At 42.1% G+C, this 26,403-nt stretch overlaps 2 protein-coding genes across 4 annotated transcripts in view; one reads left to right on the plus strand and one right to left on the minus strand.

Moving 5' to 3' along the window:
* Positions 1–543: 543 nt before the first annotated feature.
* Positions 544–13,899, minus strand: tdrd1 (tudor domain containing 1; the record flags this gene model as incomplete). The annotated part of the gene is made up of 25 exons (XM_069691282.1): positions 544–847; positions 1,055–1,098; positions 1,240–1,302; positions 1,546–1,962; positions 2,078–2,245; positions 3,376–3,504; positions 3,610–3,726; positions 3,831–4,178; positions 4,332–4,499; positions 4,777–4,884; positions 5,268–5,399; positions 5,776–6,018; positions 6,304–6,474; positions 6,775–6,882; positions 6,969–7,145; positions 7,471–7,551; positions 8,348–8,513; positions 8,675–8,818; positions 8,925–9,104; positions 9,188–9,268; positions 9,369–9,435; positions 9,551–9,662; positions 9,925–9,985; positions 10,263–10,403; positions 13,876–13,899. Coding segments are annotated over 25 exons (3,522 nt in total), but the record flags the coding sequence as incomplete, so codon positions are not given.
* ccdc186 (coiled-coil domain-containing protein 186) overlaps positions 12,439–26,403 on the plus strand; it is a 28,234-nt gene continuing 14,269 nt past the window's right edge. The window contains exons 1-10 of one of the 3 annotated variants that reach the window (XM_069691714.1): positions 12,439–12,455; positions 14,240–15,206; positions 15,701–15,827; positions 17,226–17,354; positions 19,860–20,072; positions 20,613–20,732; positions 22,007–22,111; positions 22,782–22,880; positions 25,299–25,385; positions 25,475–25,617. In XM_069691714.1, the coding sequence (XP_069547815.1) occupies positions 14,260–15,206; positions 15,701–15,827; positions 17,226–17,354; positions 19,860–20,072; positions 20,613–20,732; positions 22,007–22,111; positions 22,782–22,880; positions 25,299–25,385; positions 25,475–25,617 (1,970 nt within the window). In that variant the 5' untranslated portion in view covers positions 12,439–12,455; positions 14,240–14,259. Of the gene's footprint in view, positions 12,456–12,488; positions 12,547–12,912; positions 12,937–14,239; positions 15,207–15,700; positions 15,828–17,225; positions 17,355–19,859; positions 20,073–20,612; positions 20,733–22,006; positions 22,112–22,781; positions 22,881–25,298; positions 25,386–25,474; positions 25,618–26,403 lie in introns of those variants that run through there. The other 2 variants (XM_069691713.1, XM_069691715.1) reach the window with 2 other exon arrangements.

Genomic DNA, 26,403 nt, shown 5'->3' on the forward strand with positions numbered 1-26,403 from the left:
GGGTGAAAGCACGAAGACAGGGAGTGCCCGAGAGACTTAAATGGCTCCCAAGGATTTTTTTTTTTTTTTTCCCCTCTGAGCCAAGAAGAGAAGTTCATCCACCCCACTGAAAGCAGATCAAACTGTTACGTTTAATCTCCGCTGCGGATTACTTCTGCTTAGTGTGGAAAGCCAATGAAATGGACCAGTCAATCTTCAGGTTTTCCACCACTGAATTTTTTTTTTTTTTTTTATGAGAAAACTGAAACACATGTCAAACATAAATCAATCAATCAGGCAGGACACCCCGACCTAACAGGTGATTAGGACTGAACAAAGGAACAGATGGCAGCACAGCATGTGCTACAACACACTTACAGGAGACACAGCAAGCTGATAATGGAGGCAGGATGTGTCTTGTAGCTGACATTTCTGCAGACTTTAAAAGACAAACCTTTAAATTGCTTTCAGTATCTTTTTTTTTTTTCTTTCTTTCTTTCTTTAAGAAAAGCTCCAGAAATATTAAAACCTTAAAGTGACTGAAGTTTAACCACAGGTTAAAAACATAAAAGCCATGAAAAGAGTGTACCATCAGCAATAAGGACAGAAAATTAAAAGCTGGATGGCAACTACGGGAATAAAGAGGAAAAAAAATAAAAAATAAATGACAAGCTGGATGGCAGCTTCTGGAGAACACATTCACAGGAAACCGGTTTTAGGAAAACACAGGCAGAAAAAAAAACAACAGCCTTGATCGGAATGAGATGCCGAACATGTATGTACTGAACATCGAGTGTTATTTTGTCTGTGCAACTAAGTGCTTGAGGAGAGCGAGCTGCAGCTGCATCAGCTGTTCCAGATGATCAACCTGTGGAGGACAAGAGGAAATATTGATGTCGCCCACTTGCGCCTACATTCAAAATAATATGAAACATTTTCTCCTGTCGCACAATACGCATGAACAAACTAAAAACGCACGTCGTGTTGTTTTACCTTTCGCAATCAAATTACACAAATAAAAAAAAATATATATATATATATATATATATTCTAAAACTGTGAAACCAGCTCTGACCTTGTTCTTCAGGCTCAGACAGCAGCAGTCAGAGGTCTGATGATCTGGGATTCAGGTGGAGAGACAAGTGAATTCTGAGCCACCTCGAAAAGTCACAAACGAATCCTTTACATCGAAGTCCAATGAAATTACAATACGTCACCTCAGGCAGGGAGGCTGCAGGCTCCGTTTTAATGCGTACATACCATCAATGTTTGAATTCTTTTGGCATGGTGGCTCCACTGGCTCCATTTGCTTCACCGGATCTTCTGAAACACAAACAGAACCACCGACGGAGGTCAGCATTGGTATCTTGTGTGCCGTCCCATCCAGATGTGCATTAAATACCCGCAGCGCCTCCGTTTAGTAACTTAAACTTACAATAATGAAGCAAATTTATTTATGTCATATCAGGTTGCCCAATCCAACTTTAAAATGTTCACAAAAATATATTATTGTACAGATTTAATCCTAAAATCTCGCCTACAATCACAAATTCCAACTTGACCGACCGTTCGCGGACGCTGCAGAAGGACTTTCCTTCTGCTGAACGTTCTTGGCTTTTGGCTCGGGGGTTTTGGTCGGCTCTGCGGTGCCGAGTGGCCCCGGTCCGCTCTGGGTTCTGGGTACCGACTTGGGCTGCGGGCAGTCGGGTGCAGCTGTGGTGCCGATAGGAGTGCTGCTGCTGCCGTCAGTTTGGTCAGCCTTGCGGGCGGCGGCTGTGCGAGGGTTACTCTTTGAATGGGCGCGTAATGCGTCCAAGAGCGTGTCGGTGAGCTGTACCCCGCCACTCTCAGCGGGCAGAGTGAGGGAGAGCACGTTAGCAGAGCCGTCAAAGGACTGGACAGTGGCCAGGACGCCAGTCAGCGGCAAAGTTCGGAAGAGCTGCTGCACCTCCTCCGGCCACTCTGCCGGAAACCGCTCCTTGCCTATTAAAAGGGGGGAGGCGGAGCGGAGGGGTGCGTGAGGGAGTAAACTACTGCAGCCCAGAGAAATCACACAGAGGACGTGCTTGAAACAACGGACAGCCCCCTGTTGCCTTACCAGTGATGGTGCAGCGAACGATCTGAAAGGGGAGCTGCAGCAGGTGCATGGGGATGGACATTATTCGCGAGAACGGTACCTTCTCGCTGTTGCCGTAGTCGGCGTAGATGACGCTCGTCTCGTTCTCGCCGACTTCCAGGACCACTGCGCGGTACCACTTGTTGTCCGCTGGATAAATAAACAAAAAAATTAAATTAAAAGAAGCTCCAACTAAGGCGTTTAATTCACCTGTATACTTTTGTTATGTCACGTCAAAGGGTTGCGTTGACACAAGAGCTAAACATTCTCTACGTGAAACAAAAGTTAATGCCGTCATGGAGGCAACAAAAAAAACAAAACAAACAACAACAACAAAAAAAAATAGGCACAAATTTCATGAGCAAGTTCGGTACAAAAAAAAAAAAAAAAAAAAAAACGTGTACACCCACCCTTAAGACATAACAAAGAGACATTTCTACATGTACAGCTGCTCTAAGAAGCTCCAGTCAGCACAGACAACTCCATTAAAACAGACCCTGTTGCTAGCGGGGCTGTGGAATGTATACCAGGCTATAGTCTCCTACCTGTATGGTGTGTTTAAAGAAGCCCCGATGCTCAGCTATGCGCACACACACACACACCGTGTAATTACATCTACTGGCAGACATGGAATTACCAGCTTAGGACTGCAGCGACGAGAACTGCAGGTGGGGTCTCGAGAACCGCCAGAGAGCGAACACACCACTTGGACGTGAGAATGAAAAAGAGAGAGATTTGCACCGACAGATTCCGCTGGTTTGTCTTCCCTGTCGCCGGTAAACGACGCGAGGGAATGGACGCTGCCTGAACGACGGAACTGCGGATGTCCTTTCCACATAAAACAGGATCACGTGTAAAACAAATGGATCCACCTCCTGAGATTCAAATACATATTTTTCATCAAATAAAATGTCTCGGTTAAGATGACATTGTTTGGGTATTGTTAGCTGTCATGGAGCATGATTAGCTTTGAAGTTGCATTTGTTACTTGTTACTGAGTCTTGTGAGAAAATTGGCCTGTTTGCCCCCTAATGGCTGCAAACACTAATGGGAATACTGGCCAACATCGAAACGTGGATCGCGTCCTATGAGGCTGCGTGGTTTTGGAGGAGACATGCAATCAAATGTTTTGTGGAAATTTGACTAATTGAGAGGGAAGAGGACAGGACTAACGCCGCTGTTTGTTGCTGCACGTATTCGACGACGTGGCAGAAAGAACGAACACGAGTTTAAGTTCATCGATGCGACTGAATTTTCAGATGAACCCGTGTTTTCCTCACCAGAGAACTGGGCACAGCAGGCCGCCCCAGGAGCCGGTCTGCTCTTCACAGCGGAGGATAAAGTGGCCTGGTTGTTGCTGCAGTAGGCAGCCAGCTCCATCATAACCTCCTGAAGCTTTCGCTGGTTCACTTCACAAAAACACGACAGTTACAACAGACCACTATACCAACTTCTTGTCATGTAATGTCCGTTTTTTTTTATAAGAGACGGAGTGCTAAAGTGAGTGTTCTGACCCTGGGTGGGACCGAGCAGGTAGAAGAGGACAGGACTAACGACAGCTGCGACGTAAGGCTGAAAGGTCTCGTTGGGCGGCAGCGCCACCGTCTTCCAGTCCACTGGGAACAAAGGAACTGAAACCAGATCACAGCACCTCAAATCCGGCTCCTAAATTTTTTTTTTTTTTTTTTTAAATCACTAAACAGCATTTGATCTAAAGCACGTCACTCTAGCTGACCTTCTGATGGCTTTGCGGTCTTCCCTTCAGCTGGTGTCTCCGTGGGACTGGCTTCTGTCTGACTGGAGGCTCGAACATGTGATTGTTGGTGCTCATTTTGCTTCACTCTCTCCTGCTGTTTGGTGGAGGAGGCCGTCTTTTCATGCGTCTCTTTGGCGGTCTCTCCGGGAACTTTGGCGAGCTGCTCAGAAATGAGGACGGCTGCCACATTCTGCCCTCGGCTCTCCAGGTCCACACCGTAGCCCCGTTCGGTGACGGAGAGGACGCGTGCAGACAGCTCCTCCACGACCAGAGTCTGGAACCGCAGCAGGGCTTCACTGGTCCACTCGGATCCAAGAGGCTCCACACCTGAACACGAACATACATGGCCTTTTACACGGCGGATGACATCCATATTTTGGAGATGACAGGAAAGACAGAGATACTCCTTTGTTTGCTAAACTGACAGTTGTTTTACTGACACACACACACACACACACACACACACACACACACACACACCTGTAAGCCAGCAGCGAATGGCCTGGAAGGGCAGTGTCAGGAGTTGGGGTGTAATGGACCGAAGGTGGCTTTTTTTGACTTCCATGCTGTAACCATAGTCCACTAAGTTCACTGCGATCATGTCTTCAGACGATCCCTTTACCGTAGCTCGATACCATGCTCCGTCACCTGGGGAGCAAACGGCACATTATGGACTACCAAAGGCCCCGAAAGAAAAAGGAGTTAAATCAAATGGTATTCAGCTTACAGGCAGAAATGTAATATTCTGGCTTTTCATTAAAAAATGATCAGTCCCAGCAACACCTAGAATCACCATCAATGAGTATTTAAATCTGCTTCGTACACAAAAGCATCATGCCTGTCCTTTTGTTGTTGTTGTTTGAACAGCCTGCTTGATGAGCTGACAGTATTTATCACAACCAGCGGTGCAGTGTGATGGTCTCACCAGGGAACATGGTGCAACAGGGCTCTCCTACTTTGGGCATGAAAGGTGAGGCGTCGGCCTCACAGTGATGTTTTAACAGCGGCCCGAGCTCCATCAGTAGCCGATGGTCTGAAAAAGTATCAGATTGTTCTTTTCTGAAATTATTTCCGTGACACAGTCTGATATAAAATCTATTGCAACAATGCCGGCCAGAGTTTGATCATGTATTTATTGCACTGAATAAAGCAAATGTAAAGCTTCCACTAACATTTGTACAATACAACTGTATGTCAATAAAATATATGAAAAAGGGAATAATATAGTATATCACCGATGAGCACCTGCAATACGTGGCCAATTAAGCAAGCGTTTCATTGTATACAACAATAGTGAACGGGCAGCATACTTATTGGGACGAGTGCTCCAAGTGGCATTTTTCTGTTGGTCAATATTCAGCTCAGCCTGTTGTCAAAGATCAATAATGGTGGTCCGCTAGGCTGAACAAACAATACCTGCAGGGTTGTTGATGTGGCAGTAAAACTCCTCAGGGTTCTCCACCACGCTGGCTAGTAGCGCCACTGTCTGGTTGTGACAGGGAAGTTCAGTGCAAGACCAAACCAGAGGCTCACACACAGGGGGAGACACTGAAGAGCACAATTCAACACAGTAATATGCATCACACAGAGGTATCCAGTAATTCCTTGTCCAATCAAACTTTGAGCTTGAAAACAAAGTCATGAAATTGAGTGAGACAGATGCATAAACACGTTGACATCGAAAAGTAAAACTGTGACTGGGGGGGGGGGTAAATACATTCACTGGCAGCCACAGAGAGGGACAGGCGGAAACAGTCACTGTTATAATCCTCCGTCAAAAGAAAACAGTCATTGATTAAATCCGAATGTTATTTTTCACGTTTTGATTTCAAATTTCAAAACGGGACTTGCATTTGCACAAGATCCGACTGGAACCACAAAGACGTCCGACTGTGTGACGCGTGTCGTTTCAGACACCTCCCACCTTGTGTTTCTGCAGTAGTCGTCTCTTCGGCCTGCAGGTCACTGCTGGCGGTAACGGCATAACCTGCAGATATCAGCAGCTCGGCTACGTTGGCCTGAGGATCACTGGCTTCATCGATCATGGCCACCAGCAGCGTGCCCTCGTGTGCTCCCTGGATCTCGATGTGCAGTATTCGGTTGGATACCCTTTGCTGCAGGGCCAAAAGGCATTCCTCAGACCATTCCTCCCCGACGGGCTGCACGCCTGGAGAGGAGCCCGAAGACAGACGTTTGAATGAGTGCGAGAGACAATTTGCTGAGACAAGACTTAAAAACACATGTTAGTGCTGTAATACGTCATTTCAATTGACCAAATAAAAGTCAAAACCACAGACTTTTTGCAGTATTTTATTATCACATTATTGCCCAATTTCACCAATGAGGTATATTTGTAGATTTCTTCAACAAAAAAAAAAATCAGAGTGACACTAAAGTTAAAGAAAAGGCTTGCGACTGAGCCATCAAACACACTGCACAATGGAGATCCTACCTGCTAGACCGCACGGTATGGCCTGCGTCGGAACGGCCAGCAGTGAAGTACTGATAGGTCGCAGGAGGCCTAAATCCACCTCTTCAGAGTTGCCAAAATCGAGGTAGCCGACACAGACGTGTTCCCCTGATGAGTAAGCCAGCACTTTAGCCCTGTACCACTGCTTGTCCTCTGAAAGAAACATGAAGAGGTAAGGACATAGATTCACAGAGCATATCCACCACTATGAAGATACAAACTTGATATTATACTGTCTGTAGAAATGTTGAAACCCAACTATTATGCGCGTTATATTTTCAGTGTCTGTGAATTGGTCCGTTTCGCCACCGTTCAGGATCGGGGCATTTTCAAATCAAGTGAACTATGAAGTGCACTAATTTATTGGCAAATATAAGTTTTTGTTCTGAAACTTGGGGACATCCTGCCAACATGCAACGCGTGATGTTTCTATATGTACATAAAGGGTTGTACCCGAGAACTGTGCACAACAAACTGTGCCAGGAGCTGGTCGGAAGTTCGGCGAGGCTGCAACCTGACAGCAGTAGTTCCTCAGCTTCAACTGCAAATTCTGAATTACTCCTGCAAACCAAAATCTCTGTCAACGGGAAGATGCATGCTGAGGTTGATAGGTTTAGGTTGCGTTATCCAGAAGAAATTCGGCTCACCAGCATTCTCCACCTTCTGCACTATAAGTTGACTGGGTGACTTGAAGTGAGTGACCGCAACAGATAGCTGGTCTCCCACTGCCTGCGTCAGTGGCTCCGGTGGTTGAGCCCACGTATTGTCATCTTTCCCATCAGAGTGACACTTGAAGTTTTCCAAGGATGCACTAACCATGGCATCTGAGAAAAATCAAATACACGCCAAAACTCTTTTCATATAAACAGAGAGAATATTTTTAGCACTGTGGTTCAGGTTAATTGTATTCTCTAAATATACTTAATTGTCAATGTATATATTAAAAAAAAAATAAAAAAATAAATCCAGATGCTGAATTTCTTACATGCTGTCAGAAGTCATAAAATGACATATCTATTACATATCTCAACAAACTCTGCAGTGTAACAGTGATGCCTTGCGATTCACCCCAGTTCTGTCCCTTGTCAGAGCCCTGATCTGCAGATTGATCTGAGATGTGATGGTTAAGTACACATGAAGTTAGCTTACTTATATCTTGCTTAGTTGGTGATGCAGTGACTTCTTTTCGTGCATATCCTTGCTCAAGGAGGAATGTGCTCAACTGCTTTCCTGAAAGACACGAGGAGGAAGGGAGTTGGGTTTAATTCAATTCAATTCAATTTTATTTATATAGCGCCAAATCACAACAGAGGTTATTTCATGGCACTTAACACGTTGAAGTCCTTACAGCAAGACTTTACAATATTTTTCAGAGAAACCCAACAATTCAACAATTCCCACATAAGCTAGGAGGGAAAAAAAAACTCCTCTTTAAGGGAGAAAAACCTCCAACAGAAGGAAGGAAAAACTCCCTTTTAACAGGAAGAAACCTCCGACAGAACCGGGCTCAGAGGTGGGCGGAGCCATCTGCCCCCGACCGGTTGGGGTGAGAGGAGAGCAGAGAGAGAAAAGGACAGCATAGAGATAGAAGAGAAGAACTGTTGGTGGAGACGACAAGCGCAGGGAAGAGGCATGCAGCTCCATGATGGGACATCTGCAAAAGAAAGAAGAAAAACTACGCGAGCGAGGGAACTGAATGGAGACGACAGATAATAAGCAAAAACTGTGAGAGAAAAAGATGGTGAGGTGCGAGTCTGTAGAGAGTTAAAGAGTAGGAGGAAAGAAAAGAAGCTCGGCATGTAACGAGGTCCCCCAGCAGCCTCGGCCTATAACGGCATAACTAAGGGTTGGTTCAGGTCCACCTGAGCCAGCCCTAACTATAGGCTTTATCAAAAAGGAAAGTTTTGAGTCTAATCTTAAAGCTAGAGAGGGTTTTTGCCCCTCAAACACAAACTGGGAGCTCTTAAGAGTTTTAACTTCTTAGAATTCTTCACATGTGCATTCATCCTTATGGTTTTCAGCTCACCATTATGAAGCAGGATATCGATAGCATGCATGCGGCTGTTCTCCAGTGTTTCCACCAGCTTTGCGGTCACGGTCTTGCCGGCCACCAGCTGTCTCACTGCAAAGCAGGACTCGCCTGACCAGTGGCTAACCAACGGTACCACCTCAGCGGTGCAGCACTCCATTGCCTACAAGTAATAGAGGACGACGCTGATGTCACAATGCAGGCATAAAGAACGTTATGGCCTTGATGGTTGTGTGTGCATGATTAATACTTATGGAGAAAATAAAATGTCTTGACGTCTATTGCTGTTACATTGGACAACTACTGGTCCGAATATGCACTCACACAAGGGCAAAAAGGCTGAATATTAGCAGCCAGGGGTCTAGTCCTCTCCACAGGGACATTCTCTTCATTGCCAAAGTCAATGTAAAGGATATTAGCCATCGTCTGGTCAGCATCCAACGTCTGCACAAGGCCTCGGTACCAGTTCTACACATATTAATATACAGACAAATGACAGAGTCGAGAACTGAGCCAGTGTGTTTGCTAAACCTTGTGCATCTTGTGAAATTGATTGAGAGGGGCCTCTACTCACCAGATCACAGGAAAACTGAACCGCGCAAACTTCCCCAACACAGGGTACATACGTCGTCACAGAGGAGCAGCTGTACGTTTTCTGAAGCTCTGTGCTGATGTTTTGTAAAGCTTCAAGCAGCTCGGGGCTTTGAGGAATGAGGAAAAACCTTCCAGGGCTGTCAAACTCAACAACAGATGCCTGAAAACACGACAAACAGTGTTTTGGTATTTCACAAATCTGATTATAGTCTTTACAGTTAAGGCAAAATGGGTGTGTTATACCTGAATGTCTGTTCCCTTAATGACTTTAGTAATAGGTAAGTCCTTTAAAAAGACCCTGTGGGGGCTGGATGGATCACCATACTTCAATAAATAGAAATAAAAAGAGAGAGTTAAATATCACTATTATTTTAGTGTTCAAATCATGCAAATGTTGAACTTACAACTTTTCATTTGCAATTACCTCCAACTTCAACAGGCTGGTGGTTTCTGCCACAACTGGCAAAGCTGACGTTTCCTTTGGCTTCTCTCTTTAGATTAAAGGAAAAGAGTGAAAATTATCGGCCGTTTTTTTGTTGTTGTTGTTGGTGTTAAAGCAATGGTAACAGCTGCCAGTCAGTAGCACTCAGGGTTGACCCAGCTTACACTGCAGTCCCCGGATCGACGGGCGTGCACAAGTATTTGTGTTCCTTCCAGTCTTCCGTCTGACACACCACAGAGCAGTAGGACATCTTGCAGCGCTTGCAGCGAAAACTCCCTGTCAACGAACATTGGTAAATCAGGCTTCACTAAACTGTTGACAGAAACCGCAGTGCTGAAATGTGTCCCATATTAATTTCGACAGTACATCCTCAGATACACCGATACCATAAACTTAATATGAAAAGCAAAGACAAAATGAAGCTGTGAAACGTGTTGCCACTTCAGGGCGAGCTGGTTAATTCGCCCGGCGAAGAGTCTTTGGCTGAAACGAACACGGCTGCAGGAACTCAACATGTCCCTTTAAACTGCATTGTTACCTTGCTGACCACAGAAGTTGCAGAAATATCCAGTCAGTGCTGGCGTAGCCGAGCCTGACAACTGTGAAGGCAGAAGAGATGCACTGAGACTCTTACGTCAATACCACACACTTGATTTATCCAATAACAAAAACTGTACGTTTGTTACATACTCCAGATGTATTCCTGCTGACTGGTGAATTCATGGTGCCTGAAAAAAAAAAAAAAAAAGAGACGACATACTTTAAAAAAAAAAAACACACAAAAAAACAGGTTAAATAACGTTTGCAAATTGCAACTCAAAATGTAGGTATCCAAAGCAGTTACGTGTCCGATAATGGACACAAGCCTATCTTGACTGATTTACCGTCTCCGGTGGCGCCCGACGCGGGTCGCACAGGTGTCACACCGGGCGCGACGGGGTGTCTGGGAGGAGGCAACGTGGTGGGAAGAGCCGCGGGCCTCGATGAGGGTTTCCTCAAAGGCAGGTTTGGTCGAACCTGATTCGGAGTGAGCGAGCCGTTCATCTCGGTAGCCGTCACCTTTATATATAAAAAAATAAAAAAATAAATAAAAAAAATATAGTCAGTTTATTACAAACGGGTGCGAGCAGAAACAATCGTCAGCTCGTTCATGAACGGTCAAACAGCTAACAGTCACCTACTGTTAAACAGGTCACTCGCTAATTAGACAATTGCAACCTGATACTAAGGCCAAAAACTCAGCAAAACTTTCGATAAAGAACTTAAAGAATGCTATACCACAACAATAAACCAAATAAATACATATTTACTGTTTGTTTGTTTTTTTAATTAAATTGCACAGTCAGTATCGTACCTGAGAAGACACGTGGTTGCAGAGGGGGAGAAAAAAAAAAAAAAGGAGTTGCACATGCGCACTACGTTCCGCCTTCTTTTTTGGGGATGCCCAATAACCTTTAATTGTAGGGAGGTCAAAAGGCCAGGGTTAAGAAGAGAGACCTTTAACAACCACTTTGTTTTGATTGTGCAGGGACATTTTATTTGCCTTAATCGATAATAAAAAAAAAAAATTAAAATTAAATAATAAAAGGAATATCTGATTCTGTGCAAGGGTGAGAATCAGACATTTCAACCATTAAGGCTACAGAAAACCAACAATAATACACTTTTACACAGGTCAATAAAGATACACCTTAGCGTTGGGCTATGTCTGGAACTACTCTATCACGTGCTTTGATCACTGGCTCACAGTTTTGGAATTTGCTAAAAAAAAAAAAAAAAAAAAAAAAAAGTATTTCTTTATTTATCTTGATAAAACACAATGATAATATTAGTAAAATTAAAAATAAAGTAGGTATAATAAACAATTGTGAAAATTCAACTAATATGGTAAGAACAACAATGATACTAAATTAGAAGGGCATATGATTTTTCAAAGAATAGAATTCAGCTGTCAAAATGTTTTATCGTTTGAAATAACTATTTTATTCATTTATTTATTCATTTATTTGAACACATAAAACACTACAACTACAAGGTATTCAGCTTTGTAAAAATGTGGATGTTCAGGAGAGGTAAAAAAAAAAAAAAAAAAAAGTCTCAGGGAAATGTTAGAACTTCACCACAACTAAAAGATGTGTGCCATATAAGGGACAGGAAAAAAGAAACAATAGAATTCAAATAATAAGTATTACAATTTATTATTGAACTGTGTTTAATTCAGAATCTTATGAGAATCTGTCATAGGGGTTTACAGTATATGACAGCTGAAAAACAGAAAACCGTTTAGATATTAAGTGGGCCACATAGAAAAGTTAATAATTAAATGAATGGCTCTTTAAACCATCTGCAGTGAAGGCACATGGTCACACAGATGCTTGTGGCACACACCCTTTTTGCCCTTCTCTGGTTGCCATCCAGGCCTCCCAGTGAGCGTTCGGCTATATCCTCAGGAGAAAAAAAAAAAGCATTTGTTAAACAAATATCTACAACTGCTTTCTTACATCAGATAGTATGTATCCTCATATTAAAAACTCAATATATGCTATTTTCCAAACCAGTACAAGCAATAATGTTCTTAAAGCACCCAAAAAACTGAATTAGGGCTGGGTATTAAAGTAATACAGCAACATTTGATGCTATTTAATTCATAGTTTTGTTTTGGGTTTTTTGTGCTACATTAGTTTAAAAGGAATTTCTGGAGCTTCATACTCAACAAAATAAGGTTTTGAGAAGAGTTTTTTTTTTTTTTTAAATTTAGGATTACTGACATAATCTCGTTCGGTACGGTATTTGAATAAACTGCAGACCATTTCAATAAGTCATATGAATAGTATGAGCAGCGTGAGGTAGTTAATGTGGTTTGCTGATCCGTGAACTGACTTGTGTTACGCGATTCAATTTTAAGGCGGAGTTTGTCGCCATTTAGGTACCTGTCGTGTGCTTACGTCAGACTACGTCATCGATCGCTGGGCTGTCATTGGTTTATATCGCCTCGTCGTTTTTTTTTTCCCTGCGGTGGCCATATTTGTTGATGTGTCATATCAAAGTGACTCGTTGGGCGATCAGCTGGTAAGACTGAGGTGGAGGGGGGGGGGACTCCAAGTTCACTCTTATTCCGATTGTCTCCGCATTGAACTGCAGCATGGGTTTTTTGCAATCGGTGGGTAAATCTTACAGCCGGTCGGTTATGTTTTGACGCCGGCGTTAGCCACGCTAGCTGAAGTGTGAGGGGATTGTACTGTAAAGGAGCTAAAGCGTTAGCTTCACCAGCTAAAGTAAGCGGTGGCCCTGTAACCTCAACAACATGTCAGTCTGCAGTCGAATCCGTTTAAATCACATCTCGTGGGTTTGATGTTTTTTTTAAATGGTTTATTCTTACCGCGTGAGACAGGTTTTCGCCTTGGATACGTAAACAGATCGCGAGCTGAAGTCAGACCAGGCTGTCCTAACGTTAAACGAACCGACATGTTCTTAAATCAGCAGTAAATACATGCAATACATCGGCCTGCTGCTTTGCAGTCACCAACCCGGTTAAGGGACACTTAAAAAGGTGTGTTTTAAGAAGGGTGGCTACACCCATCACGTGAACTCCAGGGTTACGGAATGACGCCTGTCAAAAGAGCATCTTCAGCTTCGCGTGTGTTAAAGCTGATGTTCAAGTGACGAGGCTGGACTGTCTCTGAATGCAGCTGTGTCACAGGTTTACACAGGGGGACGGTGGTAAGCACAGTCATTACGGGTTTTTATTGACAGACCTTATAATTTCGAATCTCAGTTGTGTAATAGCTGCAGAAGTACAACAGGATGATGCAGAAAGAGGTGGGACAAATGGTCCTGGGAGGGGTGTGGGGGGGAGGTTTGGATCAGGAAACATGGTGTAACAGAAGAAGGGGTCTCGACCACAGCATATCTTTCATTGTCTCGCAAGAACGCAGAGAGTTGAATCAAAGTTTACACGGCTTCCCGCTGTTCTCAGTCACCCCAGCAATTAATAACAAACTAAATGCTGACACAGCCTTTTTCAGTCCAAGGGAACTGTTAACTCCTGAATGTTGGATTGAGTAGGTTAAAGCCAAGACTGTATGTTTCAGACAGAGACAGGGTTGATTAATTTACTTTAATTTAATCATTATCTTTACTCTCTTAATCTACTTCTTAGATTAACTGGATGTGTTATCAAGATGTTCCATTAAGATTGTAGTTCTTTCTTCTCCGCGGTAACTTCAGTGTGGTCGTGCTTCATGATTTGGGGTCATTGGCTTCATATTGCCTCTTTTGCATTGAGGCCATTGGACACGGTTAGAAAAGTAGTATTGAAGACAAATGTACAGTTATTAATGGCAGATCTTTTAACGTGTGTTTTACCAAGACATCTGATTGGTTTAGTGATACATTTTGAGCAGAAGTAACTGTGTAATAACTGTGTAATAATCTTGAATACCTGTTGTCTGATGTTCTGCGGCACACACCTCCAAATGTATTACGTCACAGGTGTTGACAGCACCGTACCTTGTAGTGTGTGTGTGTGTGTGTGTGTGTGTGTGTGTGTGTGTGTGTGTGTGTGTGTGTCTGTTGGACATTGTTTACGTTTAGTTTCCTTTTGGTAACAGATAAACTAACATGAGGAAATATGAGTGTTATTCTCAGAATTGTCTGGGTTCTTCCTGACTCAACAAGATTCCGCCTTGACGTGACCAGGAAGGCACAACGTGCAAATGGCCACAGTATGCTGTGAGGTGTGGCACACAGGAATTTTAGGTTGTAAAGAGATAAAACTGTTGTTACATTATGTATAAATCACCAAACTCTCTCCCTGTCTCTCCTTTGTGTTTGCTTCTTCCTCACTATGCCAGATTTGAAGCAGAGAAAGTCCATGGATCAGCCTGGTCCTGCGACAGAAACACACATGATGGAAGGATCAGACGTTAAATCTGTGACGGAGGCATCACACCAAGAGAATCAGCTTCACAACAGCACGTCTAACGTGGAACAGCAGGAACAAATCTCTCACAATAGTGCACATGATGCGGAAATCAGCAGTCAGGCAAAAGATGAATTGCCACTTGACAGTGAATTAATCACGACGACAACAAACACAAAGACAGAGCAGGAAGCTCAAACACGCAGTCAGGAACATCCAGACGGGAGAGAGCTGGCTGTTGATACCAGTGCTGTTTCTTTGGGAATCGGTAGACCTCCACTTAGTCTTTCAGATGACGACGTTATCACTTTGGTAACCCCAGTCACCACGCTGGAAGTAGTAGACAGCTCTCCTTCCGTTCTCGAAGGGACAAAAGACACCTCATTGACTTTCGATGCCACCTCTCAAAACAGCAATGAGCAGCCATCCCTCTTGATTACAAATTGTTCCACAGAGCCATCACCTGTTGACGACAGTGGCTCAGCTAAGACGCCATCATCCGTTTCTGTCCAAAACTCACCCACTGACACCACAACGACCTCCGGGATCTCTAACGGTCCCACCAGCCCGAGCTCCGACACCGTCAGCTCCTCGCTTGCCTCCAGCCCACAAACCAGTGCCAACAACTCAGTCCCCTCACATTCTTCGTTGAGTCCTTACGACACTGATTGCAGCCGAAAGCTGATTTCCCAGATCCAGCGCTCGCTGTCACAAGAGTCGCTGCTGGATGAGCTGGAGTCGGAGCTGTTGGCTTGTCAGCTGCCTGAAGGTGAAGGTGGAGGTGAGAGGAAAGGCAGCCCACCTGTCAACGGACTCCCCACAGACCAGGAGGACTGCATGGCGGTCTTTGAGAAGTGTGTGCAGTACAAGTATGCACAACAGGAGAAAGCTATTCAGAGGTAAACTGTTATGTTGTACAAGCCAATTATGCACATCATTATTCCGGGAGGTGTAGAAGGAGGAACCTTTTGACATATTAGACAACCTTTCATTTTAATCTTCACTTTGTACAGTACTTGGCTTCCTGTGCAGTGGGGCAGTTTACCTGCCAGCTGTTTCTTTTGCTTTTGCTTTACTTATAAAATCTGCCTTCATCAAGCTGACACAGGAAAATACTTGTTTTAAAACCTCAGCAGTGTTTTCATTAGTGAAACTGGTGAATAACAGCGAGCATAATCCACACATGTTCCAGTCCAGCTCTCTTTTGGCCTTAATAGCAAATTCTTCAGTACTTTGTATGGATTTGACCTGAATTCGGATTGTGTGTGTGTGTGTGTGTGTGTGTGTGTGTGTGTGTGTGTGTGTGTGTGTGTGTGTGTGTGTGTGTGTGTGTGTGTGTGTGTGTGTATGTGTGTATACACACTCCATCTGTGTACTCCATCTGTGTGCATAGGTTGCTTGAGGAGAATAAGAGACATCAGGAGCTGATCCTGGGTATCTGCTCAGAGAAAGACAAGATGAAGGAAGACCTGAAAAAGAGGACAGAGACAGAAAAGCAGCACATGGCCACCATCAAAAAGGTCAGTTTCATTCTCTGTCGTCTGTTCATGTTGTTCATGGCATGGACTGTTTAGGAGACATACTCTGAACTAACGGTCCATGTTCATCATGTACGTCTCTCCAAGCTATTTTTGGTAGCTTTTTGAAAACAATGGAAGCCTCTTTACCAGATGACAGGGAATTGTTCCGCTGCAATATTTTGTCTAACTTTTGTCTGTGCCAGACTTTGATTTCTGCTAATTGTGTTCACATTGCTCGAGCAGTTTTGAAAATACTGTTGACACTTTTATAGCGGTGAAAGACTTTGTTCTGCAGCAGTAATATATTTTTATGCAAACCTTGATGAATTATTATCGTTTCTCTTGACCATTGCTAGATCATGTAGTTTTCAAATTATTAATGGGTGACTCACCTGAATGTGTAGGTGCTTGCTTGCATTTTTCTTGCATTAGTGTTCAAAATCTATAAATTGCCCTCTTAGTAATGGTAATGGCCCTGTTGGTTTTCAGGTTGATGATAAACTCTTAGATTAGTAGAAGAGTAATTCCTCATAGTTGATATATGAGTTACATTCCGAAAAACATTGAATATCAATAATATTTTGTCTGTGAGGCGAGGGTTTAGCTGACACTGACTGCTGTACAATGTAATGGACAAATGTTGTGTAGCTGCAGCAGTCACAGTGACACTCTCAATTCAATTAAGTCTGGACTCCAGCCTTGTATTGCTGATAATTAAGGACATCAAGCACAGCAGCCCGGTGGGGAAAAGAAAATGATACTGAATCCTGATTGCCAGCATTCAAAGCAGCACTTGTGCATCATCACCTGTGTAAATCTTAGTTGTTGTTTTTTTTTCTAGTGTTTTCTTCCCTTTGATTTACAAAGATCACCTTGTACATGAGCTAGAACTCCAAAACAAAAGTGCCTCCCTATTCATTGGGTCTGGTTTAGCTTTGCTGTTGCCATGGAAGGAACAATAATTGACTCATGTTGTCAGGGTAACATGGTTTGTTTAAGCGTTGTATAAATAAAAGGCTATAGGATGGATTTGTATGATGTGCACCTAATGTATGCTGTCTAGTTTTAGGCTTGAGAGATTTACTGTCTAGTATGTGTTTTGCAGCATTTTCCAGAAATGTTCTAAAAGTTAAAGGCTATGCTGATAAGGTAAAAGAAGCTCTCCATCATAAGTATTGTAGGCTAATCTCACCAGAAACATTTCTTCTTATACAGTAAAATTATCTGATTTTTCAGAATTAAACAGACTGACATCCTCTTCTTCTGCTGTCTACATTTATTTGGCCTTCAGCGTTTTGTGTCAGGTGTCATCCTGCCAGACAGGTTAGCTCAGGTGTGGCCCAGACTCATCATATTGCCCAACAAGTTGCTTACCCTGTATCCTCCCTGTTTCTGCAGTTGGAGGGCAGGGTGGATGAGCTGCTGAAAGAACTGAAGGAGTCGCGGGATAAACTAATTCACCAGGATCAGGCGGCTAAGGCCGCCCTCCAGCAGATGCAGAGGGAGACGTCTTACCGGCTAGAACAGGTAAAACGGGGACCTGAATGCTCCGAAACTCCTTGATAAGCTGCTCACACAACTTAGTTTTGCTCAAATCTGACTGTGACTTTCATGTTTGGTTTTGTTTCATGACAGGCTACTTCAATAGGTGAAGTTTGTAACTTAACACCGTATGTTTTTACCTTTTTTTTTTAAATGTCAACATACCCATCGTAAAGGCAGATTTGGATTTAAGACTGTGTAGGACATATAAGTTCTATGTATGTACCCCAGCATTAATCCTGGGCTGAATAGTTGACAAAAACGACTGGAGACATTTTGCTGAGTGTTGATGATAAAGATCCTGTGATCTTAACAGGATACAACAGTAGAAATGACCTACCGACACAGTTTATGGATACTTGGGGGTATATGTTTAATGGGATACAATTAAATAGCTATCGATGTATTGACAAGAGATCAGGCTCCGACTTCTGAAGTCAGAGATCCCAGTGAGAAATGAACAACAGCAAACTCGGACTGCTAATGCACACAGCATTCAATAAGATCCATGTTTAATTGAGAGATATCTGATTAATTGCGCCCCATCGGCTGCACCTCTGTCTTGCAAACTGCTCACGTACCACTTCTCGCAAAAACATCTGTAACTCGGTGGCTCTTTGCGCATCACGGTGCTGCTCTCCGTTCGCGTGCAATAGGAGCAGTCTCTGAACTTTTTGATTGCCCTCATAGCTGTCGGTATTTATGTCTATAACATGAGTGGGTGCCGATCAATAAATGATACTTCCAGCAATAAACTTGCATCGCCCTACATACATACTGTAAACGTCACAATAAAGCAGCATTTATCTTCAGATTAAGATTGTTTCAAAATGAAAGATAGTCACAACAAAAATACATAGTTTTTTTTTTGCCAGACACTGTCCCCACTCTCCGCACCTCCCCCTCTACCATCACCACCACCACCCCCTTTTTTTTTTTTTTTTTTTTTTTTTTTTTTAAGATGTCTTCACAAAACTTGCAGCTGATCGTTCAAGGTCTTTGCACACCAAACTCTTGTTATTGCAGATTTAATCACTTGTTAAATGAATAGTGCAGGAAGGCACATTTTTCATCCGGCAGTTTGCACACCTGGTTGAAACCCTGTACGGCACTTTTCTCTTGACAGTTTTGTCACACTTCACCATTTTTAATTTCACTGTTCAGTGAACAATACGAGGTAGATTTTGCTCGCGGCCGTATCTTTTAAGCCCTTCCATTGTTTCATTCCTCCCTTGTATTAAGATGGTGACCCAGTCCCAACCAGCTGTTTCTTCTGAGGTTTGAAAACATTGTGTTGTGTTAATTTATAGACATTTTGCGACAACTAACTTCTTTCCTAAAATAACATTGTGACGTCACATGCGCAACATGATCTATCTTCCTTGTTTCATATTCTTAAACATACAAATTCACACGGCATCTCGTGTACAGTTTGTACAGTTTCTCCGCTTTTCTCTTGCTCTCCCAAAACCCCCAACTCGTTACAGCAAACAGTACAAGTTTGGCACACGAACATAAAACTGAGAAGCTGCACATGAGCATGTCGTTGGCGTGAGGAGTGAACACACCGGTGTGAGACTACAGGGGAAAGCAAAGAAAGAGCCACCAGGTTGAGAGTGAAGTGCATCAGGGTCTTGAAAAGGGCAGGGCTGATCGCGTGCTTCAGGTAGCAATCAGTCTGCACTTACACAGTGAATGTAGAATTTTCGTTAAAGGAAATGTCATTGTCGAGGCAAACACCCATCAGATTTTTACATACTATATCATGTCAGCGAAACCTGGTCTCCCATCGTCATAGCAACACATTGGCTGGTTCAAGCCTCTTGAATCGGAGCACCTGATGCTCTTTCTTAATAGTAAAAGACTATAGGTAGTTTTGGACCAAGTTAGACCAAACAAACAATTTGAGTATATTCATTTCACACCTTGACCATCTTTTGTTTTACTATTTTCTGACATTTTGTTGAAAATACAATGAATTCATTAATTGAAAAGATAATTTGCTAAATAATTAATAATAATTACTTTAAGCCCTAGTTGATGCAAAAAGGTAAACTATGGGATTGAGAGAGTCTGGGTATATTACTTTTTTGGTTCTCATCCACTGGCACAATAAGGCAACAGAAAAATGCCTTTGTAATATTGCTGCCAAGTGGAAGCTTGTTCGAGCGACTTGAAAAAGGTTGACATGCTGACAGTCATAAAGTGGGTCAGCACGTCTGTCTTACATCCCCACTACAACAGGGATCATCCACCTGTCTTTCTGACTGTCCGTCTTCTATCACTTCTGTCAGTTCAGGTTGAAATCAAAGCAGGCTAAGTGGAGTAGTCCATGTAGTGTGTCTGCTCACAACCACCTCCTCTTAGAGATCCTCAAGGAAGACATGACTTTTTTTTTCTGATCCTCTCATGGATCCAACAATTTTGGCAACTCCCTGACCGAAGTAGGACATTTTACAACTTGTCTCATGCTATAAACAATCCTCCCAGGTGAACAAGAAGTGTGACGAGGCACGTCAAGAGAAGGAGGCCATGGTGATGAAATATGTGCGGGGGGAGAAGGAGGCCCTCGACCTGAGGCGGGATAAGGAGGGTCTGGAGAAGAGGCTGAGGGAAGCCACCAAGGAGGTGGACCGCCAGGCGCTCCGAGGAAACCAGCTGGCTCAGGATAAAGGCCGGCTGCAGCAGCTGTACGACGCAAAGGTAAGTACTGTGTCCGAGTTCTTATGTGCCTTGTTGTAGCGTTGTTATATTGGAAGCTGTTTATTAGGACATAAAGACTCGATACCTACTCGACTTTATCAGATGTATTTGCATTAAGTCTGTTAACTTCTCACAAAAGAGAAGACTAAAGATGTCACACAATTTTTCGGTCAATGCATTTGAATGTATTTTTTATGTGTTAATTTGATTATATTTGGCATGATTTACCATTCTAGACATTGATATACATAGATACATGTCCCTCTCAATAGTTTGCACTGTACAGTGAAAATTTCATACGAGTTTCTCCAAGATGTGCCAAGCATTGTTTGGGTCATGCAGATTTGATCTCCCTAGTCTTTATTACACTGCTGTGAGTCTTATCAGAGCAATATGTAAGATGTCCCAGTTTTTTGGAATTAGGAGTGGAAAAACAAAATAAGTTATTTAATAATAGGTATATGAGCTCAGTTAAAGATCTGTTCCCTGTCCTGTTCTTTAATATTGTTCTTGTCTCACCCATGTTTATTTTGTTCTCAGGAGGGCGAGGTTAGCAGGTTGACTCGAGAGGTGGAAAAGTTAAAGGAGGAGATCAACTCTCATCTTATCAAGGTCAAATGGGCCCAGAACAAACTGAAGAGTGAGGCAGATGTGCACAAGGTAATCCAACTGCTATTGTTGTATTGGTTTTGTCTTAAATTTGTTACTTATTGAGGAAGCAATCCAACCTCGAGTATGTTTTTCAGATAAAAAATATGACATTTTACCAAAATTTTGACCAGTATTATTACCATATTTATGTAACATTTTACCAAAATTTAGAAAAAAATCAAGCAAATGATCAGTAAACAACACACAAAAAGCTTGGCATAACTTGGCATAACGTGGTAAAGAAATGTACTGGCCTCAGTGGTGCCCAAAGCAGCTTGGTGGCTGCATGTAAACCTTACAATGGAGTTTACAACCAAAATTTATAACCCCAGAATTCCCTGTTTTCTTATTTGTTGTTTTGTTGTAAAATTATCAGCAGAAAAATTGTCAGAAAACATAAAGAAAAAAAATACAATGTTCTACTTATTTGCATACAGTATTATTGTGCTTTAGATATTGTTGTAGACATGGTGTGAACCTGAGCATGCTGCAGTCAAATCTTATTTAAAAGACAATGAATCCAAATAGCTAAATTTACACAATTGCATCACTAATACCGCTGACTACAGAAAGGAGTTGCTGCTCGAGGATACAACGTATACATTACCCCTATCATTAAAACGACATAGATCCTCTGATTATTGTTGATTTTCTTCAGTCTAAAAAAAAACCATGCCTGTTGTTTGTTGAACACGTACGCAGGCACACAAATGATTTCCCCTCCGGTCATTTTATCTGCAGATGCTCCATTAAAAAAAAACAAAAAAAACATGATTAGATGTGTCTTGTGATTTACGAGCAAAATGAAATGGGGTGGGAATAATACAGTAATGAACCTGCAAGGAAATAATCATTAACATGGTAACTATTTTAGAAAATATCTATTACAAAATAATGGTTTTATTTGTTAACTGCCTCCAAGCAAACACACAACAATAATCAGAGTGGAAATAAATAAAAAATCAGTAGCTACTAATGGCCGCGGGAGGCGAGTCACTAATGTTTCTTTTTGTGGTTTCTGTGTGCGGTTCATATGTGTGTAAGTCGCTCTGTGTGTGTGTGTGTGTGTGTGTGTGTGTGTGTGTGTGTGTGTGTGTGTGTGTGTGTGTGTGTGTGTGTGTGTGTGTGTGTGTGTGTGTGTGTGTGTGTACAGTATATCTGCATAACATGCAATACAATACATTTTAATGAAAAGAAAAAAAAGGAGACTTTTCATTATTTTGAAGTGAAATGCAATTTCAGTGTCGTGATTACGAACCCTGTCGATGTTTATCTCTGCACAGGAAACGAAAGACAGACTGAGAGAGACCTCGTCCAAGTTGGCTCAGGCCAAAGAGGAGACCGAACAGATCCGCAAGAACTGCCAGGACATGATCCGAACTTATCAGGTTTGTCATATTTATCACATGAATGTATTAGTTTGCTCATGACAGTCGAACAAAGAAAGTGTGTGTCCCTCAATCATGCTGCGTGTGTGTGTGTGTGGAGATGATGTCAAGATGAATGCATGTGCTTTCTGGCAAGAAAGGATTTGTCGGAAAATCTTTATCAAGGAATACAATCAGTTGGTCTCAAATGAACTAACTCGACTGTTAGACTAAGGTCATTTATAGCTGATTCACACGCGCCACTCATAAAAAGACTGGACGACACGCTTTCAACGAGCAAAATTGAATTAAAAAGCGGATTGATTCTGATCATGAGAATGGCAGTTTTCATTTGTACCTTATGATGGTGGTAAAGAGCTGTGTTCGTTTGGTGGAAAGATTAGTTTGAGCTTCTGTATTCTTTCAGCAGCAGTGTTTTTATCACAGCATAGACTGAAAACAGTGACAGCATATAACACAGCAAGATGTCAAAATGAAATTACATAAAATGAACCTCAAAAATGAAATTATTGTCATTGCCTCTCTTTACTTGTGCCTAGAAATCACTCTTTATTTCCGGCTAGCTGTCTCTTTATTTCAGCCACTCTTTTCCTATTTTCCTTTTACAAAAGCATCTTCTCCCCTGGTATTATTCTCCCGTTTCTGAAATGTTTACTTCTCTCTCCTTCAGGAGTCAGAGGAGCTCAGGTCCAACGAGCTGGATGCTAAACTGAAGGAGACCAAGGGAGAGCTGGCGAAACACAAGCAGGAACAAACAGACCAGTTAGAGGTGATATACTCTACAGACAAACACATACACTCATCATCTTCACCACTTTTCCCTACAAAGCCAAAACACAGCCACAGTCTGACCTTTTTAACATTTTATCTGATACCATATAAACATGACGCAATAAAAGTGTCATTTTACCAAAGAAAGGCTTAAACCCCATGTACAAACAAAACACTAGCCAGGCGGTGAAATAGGATTGTTTAAAGCTAATTAACCAACTTTTTTTCTGTTTCTTATATTTAAAACATCAATTTTGATGCTTCCACAAATTTGTATTTGAGTTGTTATATCACACAACTAATGCAGCAACTAAATCCAATCATAACGGAGAGAAAGAATTAAAAACACCAATAACACTGACTGCCACAACTGCAGCTTTGTCCTCTTATAACATTCTTTTGATATTACCTTTGAATAATATATTTAATTTAAGATGAACTTATTAAACTCGCTTTTGAGTTCAAATAAACAAGAAAGCGGCAACAAAAACATATTTTGCTCTCAGATGCTGTGTTTTCTCTGCCACCTTTTTAAATTCGAACACGGAGTGCAGTATTCAAATATTTGTTGCAGAGTCACTGGCCAAGATGAATAATCAGCCTTAAACAGAATACAATTAAGGTGTTTTAACTGGTATCTATTACATTGTTGGTTTAGGAGCCTTCAAACTTCAAATCCTTTTTTCTTAACTTCTCAGCATTGTCTCCGCAGTTGCAGTGGCAGTTTATTGCTTTTGTAAGGCAGCACTCTATTATTCAGAGCTTGAGGCTAGACATTTCTAATCCTAGACATAACATGAAGCTGGGCAGCAATACCATTAGCAGTGTACATGCTTGCTTCATCAATTTAGTGTCTTTTTTTTTTAAATTTATTTTTGTATCTATGTGACAATCCATTAGCAGACAAAATAAAAGTAACGCAGGCTTGTCATTACCTCAACACCAATATTCTGTTTGCCAGGCCATTATTCATCCTTTTATTGAAGGCCTCGATGCCAGCTCTTTAGTAAAAATGTTTACTCTCAGCTCTTTTCCTCCGTTCGAGAGGTGTAATTACCTTAACTTAGAGTGGGTAAAACAACGGGACATGAGCTCTGCAGCGCATGAACGCCGGCACAAACATGGACTTAATCCAAACACAATGGCCTGTTTTTCTCCATGCCCCGCTCTAAGGGGAATCGCACTTTAAAAATAAATGGCCTAGAAATAATCAATACGAAGCTGTGTGTTTCAATGACAACCCAGAAGGCATCACCCATTGCTTGCCATGGTTCCACAGTCCGCTTCATTTTTCTAAGGTGTTTTTAATTTCCTTATAGTGTCTTGATTGATAAATCGAATTTTCTTAAAATGGAGGCATAAAATATATAAAAAGAGGAATACGATTAAGTTGAATTCTGTTGTGTCAGACATTGTTATCTAAGAAATTTTGCCAGCTCATCACTGAAACTGAGTGCTGTTTTTAGGCCAGGTTTCAGCATAGACCTGGGTTTTTGGCAGATATCGCCGCCCTGCTGATTAATAAATTGGTTCAAGCCCATGTTTATTTTAGTATGCGTGATATGCTGGAGTGATGATGCAGTTCAGTCATAAATAATGCAGTCAAAAACAGTATCCGTCACTGTTTGGGTGGTAACATTAAAGTTGGATGGGAAGGGGTGAGTGGAAGAAGTACAGAGTAAAGTTACCAACATCTCCATCACCGTTGTCTTGGATACCCCATGCTACTAATAGCTTTGCGGAAAGGTTGACTCGCAGTAACACCGGTAATGTCTTTGTTAAAAAGACAAGACGAAACATTTTAAAAGCATCAATGCTTTCACATGCTTAATGAGTGGCAAAGCAAAGTGGCTGTAATAAATGCAACACTCGGATTGTGCGGAAATGCATTTCAAAAAGAGCAATATTCATTATGTATGAATATGTAAGAAATACATCATGCCTTGTAATACCACAACAGAGTTTCACCAATTGGGTCGAATTATGCCCTGACATTAGTTAGTTGTTTTCAATAACTGCTGATTGTAAAGTTTGATTTTCTGCATCCAGGAGTGGATCGAGTAAAAAAAACTGGCAATCAGTTCAACCTACACTTAACTTTATAGCTTGTTAATCACTATTTTAGTGAGACCGTTGCAGCCAAGAGTTGTCTACAGCAGTGGAAAGCAATGCCGATGTTAAAGCTTGTTTTTGGTTTTCTATTTTGCCAAAAGTTTCAGTCACAATCATCACATCATTTTCGTTATTTTTTAAAATGTTTTAAACAAAAATCATACATATTGCACCTTTAAATCTTACTTATCGCACTCAGAGCTGGGAGAGAACAAACATTTTAGATTGCAGCTTACTGTATATAAGCAGATTTAAAGTAAAACATATAACAGTAGATAAAAGGAGAATTTACTACATCTGGCAGGTTCACCGAGTGAAGGCCAAAGAGCTGGAAGATCTGAAGAGGAGTTACAAAGAGAGCATGGACGAGCTCAATACTCTGCGTACCAAGGTTTGTCATACAGATAAAAGCTTGAACATCTGCACACATACCGTAATATGAGCAGGTCTTCAGCCTAATAAGGAAGCGTTGCTCTTTAGTTAAAGTGCCTGGAGGACGAGCGTCCGCGATGGGAGGACGAGCTGACCAAATACAGGGAGATCATCAACCGGCAGAAAGCCGAGATTGGCCGCCAGAGAGAAAAGCTGGAAGAGGTTACAGCGCTCAAGCAGCAGCATGAACGGTACAGCCACACACTCTCTCATTGATCATGCAGGGGCAGCACTTCATGCCAAAGCTAGAGCATGGGAACCCTGCAGCATGTGATGGTTCACACTAACACACACTGAGGAGTGACTTCAATAATGGCCACCACAGGACGGTACAACATGTCCAGCAGCCGACGGAAAAGACTAAAGGACAACAAATTTGCTCGGTAACATATATTAACAGGCCACAGATGCGGTGTCAAACAGACTTACTGGGACAGATTTTTGCAGAATATTTAATGAATATAAAGTGAAAGGCAGTAATATTAAATTAACCTGAAGACAGCCTTCGCTTGCTGTAAGTGTCAAGATTCGTTGACATAAAGTCGGTTAAGGAAAAAGAACACATGAATATTTTAGAACGATGGACTTCGTTTGTCAGTGCTGGAAATACATACATCTTAAGGACTTGTTAAAAGTTGTGTTTTTAAAGTGAGATTGTGGGATAGAAAACAGTACAGACAGTTATACATTCGTGACATTTAGACTTTTCCAAGAAAATAAACCCGCATAAGTAGAAGTCATATTACATGACATGAGCTCACCTTTGGAAGTATTTAGGTCTTGACAAGCTACTTTCACATCACTGTCTAAGTAAGATGTGTCACATGCTTAAACAAATCCACTCGTGCTTCTGTATCACCAATCTGACGACAGGTTTGGATAGAACTGTGCAGGTTGGTATTTAGTCCTTGTTCCTTTTTCTCTTTTTTTCCCCCCAACTACTAAAGCTAGGCCAGGGATAGATATAGCACACAGGG

Source organism: Brachyistius frenatus, unplaced genomic scaffold (genome assembly GCF_029030835.1).
Source record: "Brachyistius frenatus isolate BFR_SWC_R1_liver_20210118 unplaced genomic scaffold, ASM2903083v1 Contig_11, whole genome shotgun sequence".
Classification (NCBI taxonomy): domain Eukaryota; kingdom Metazoa; phylum Chordata; class Actinopteri; family Embiotocidae; genus Brachyistius; species Brachyistius frenatus.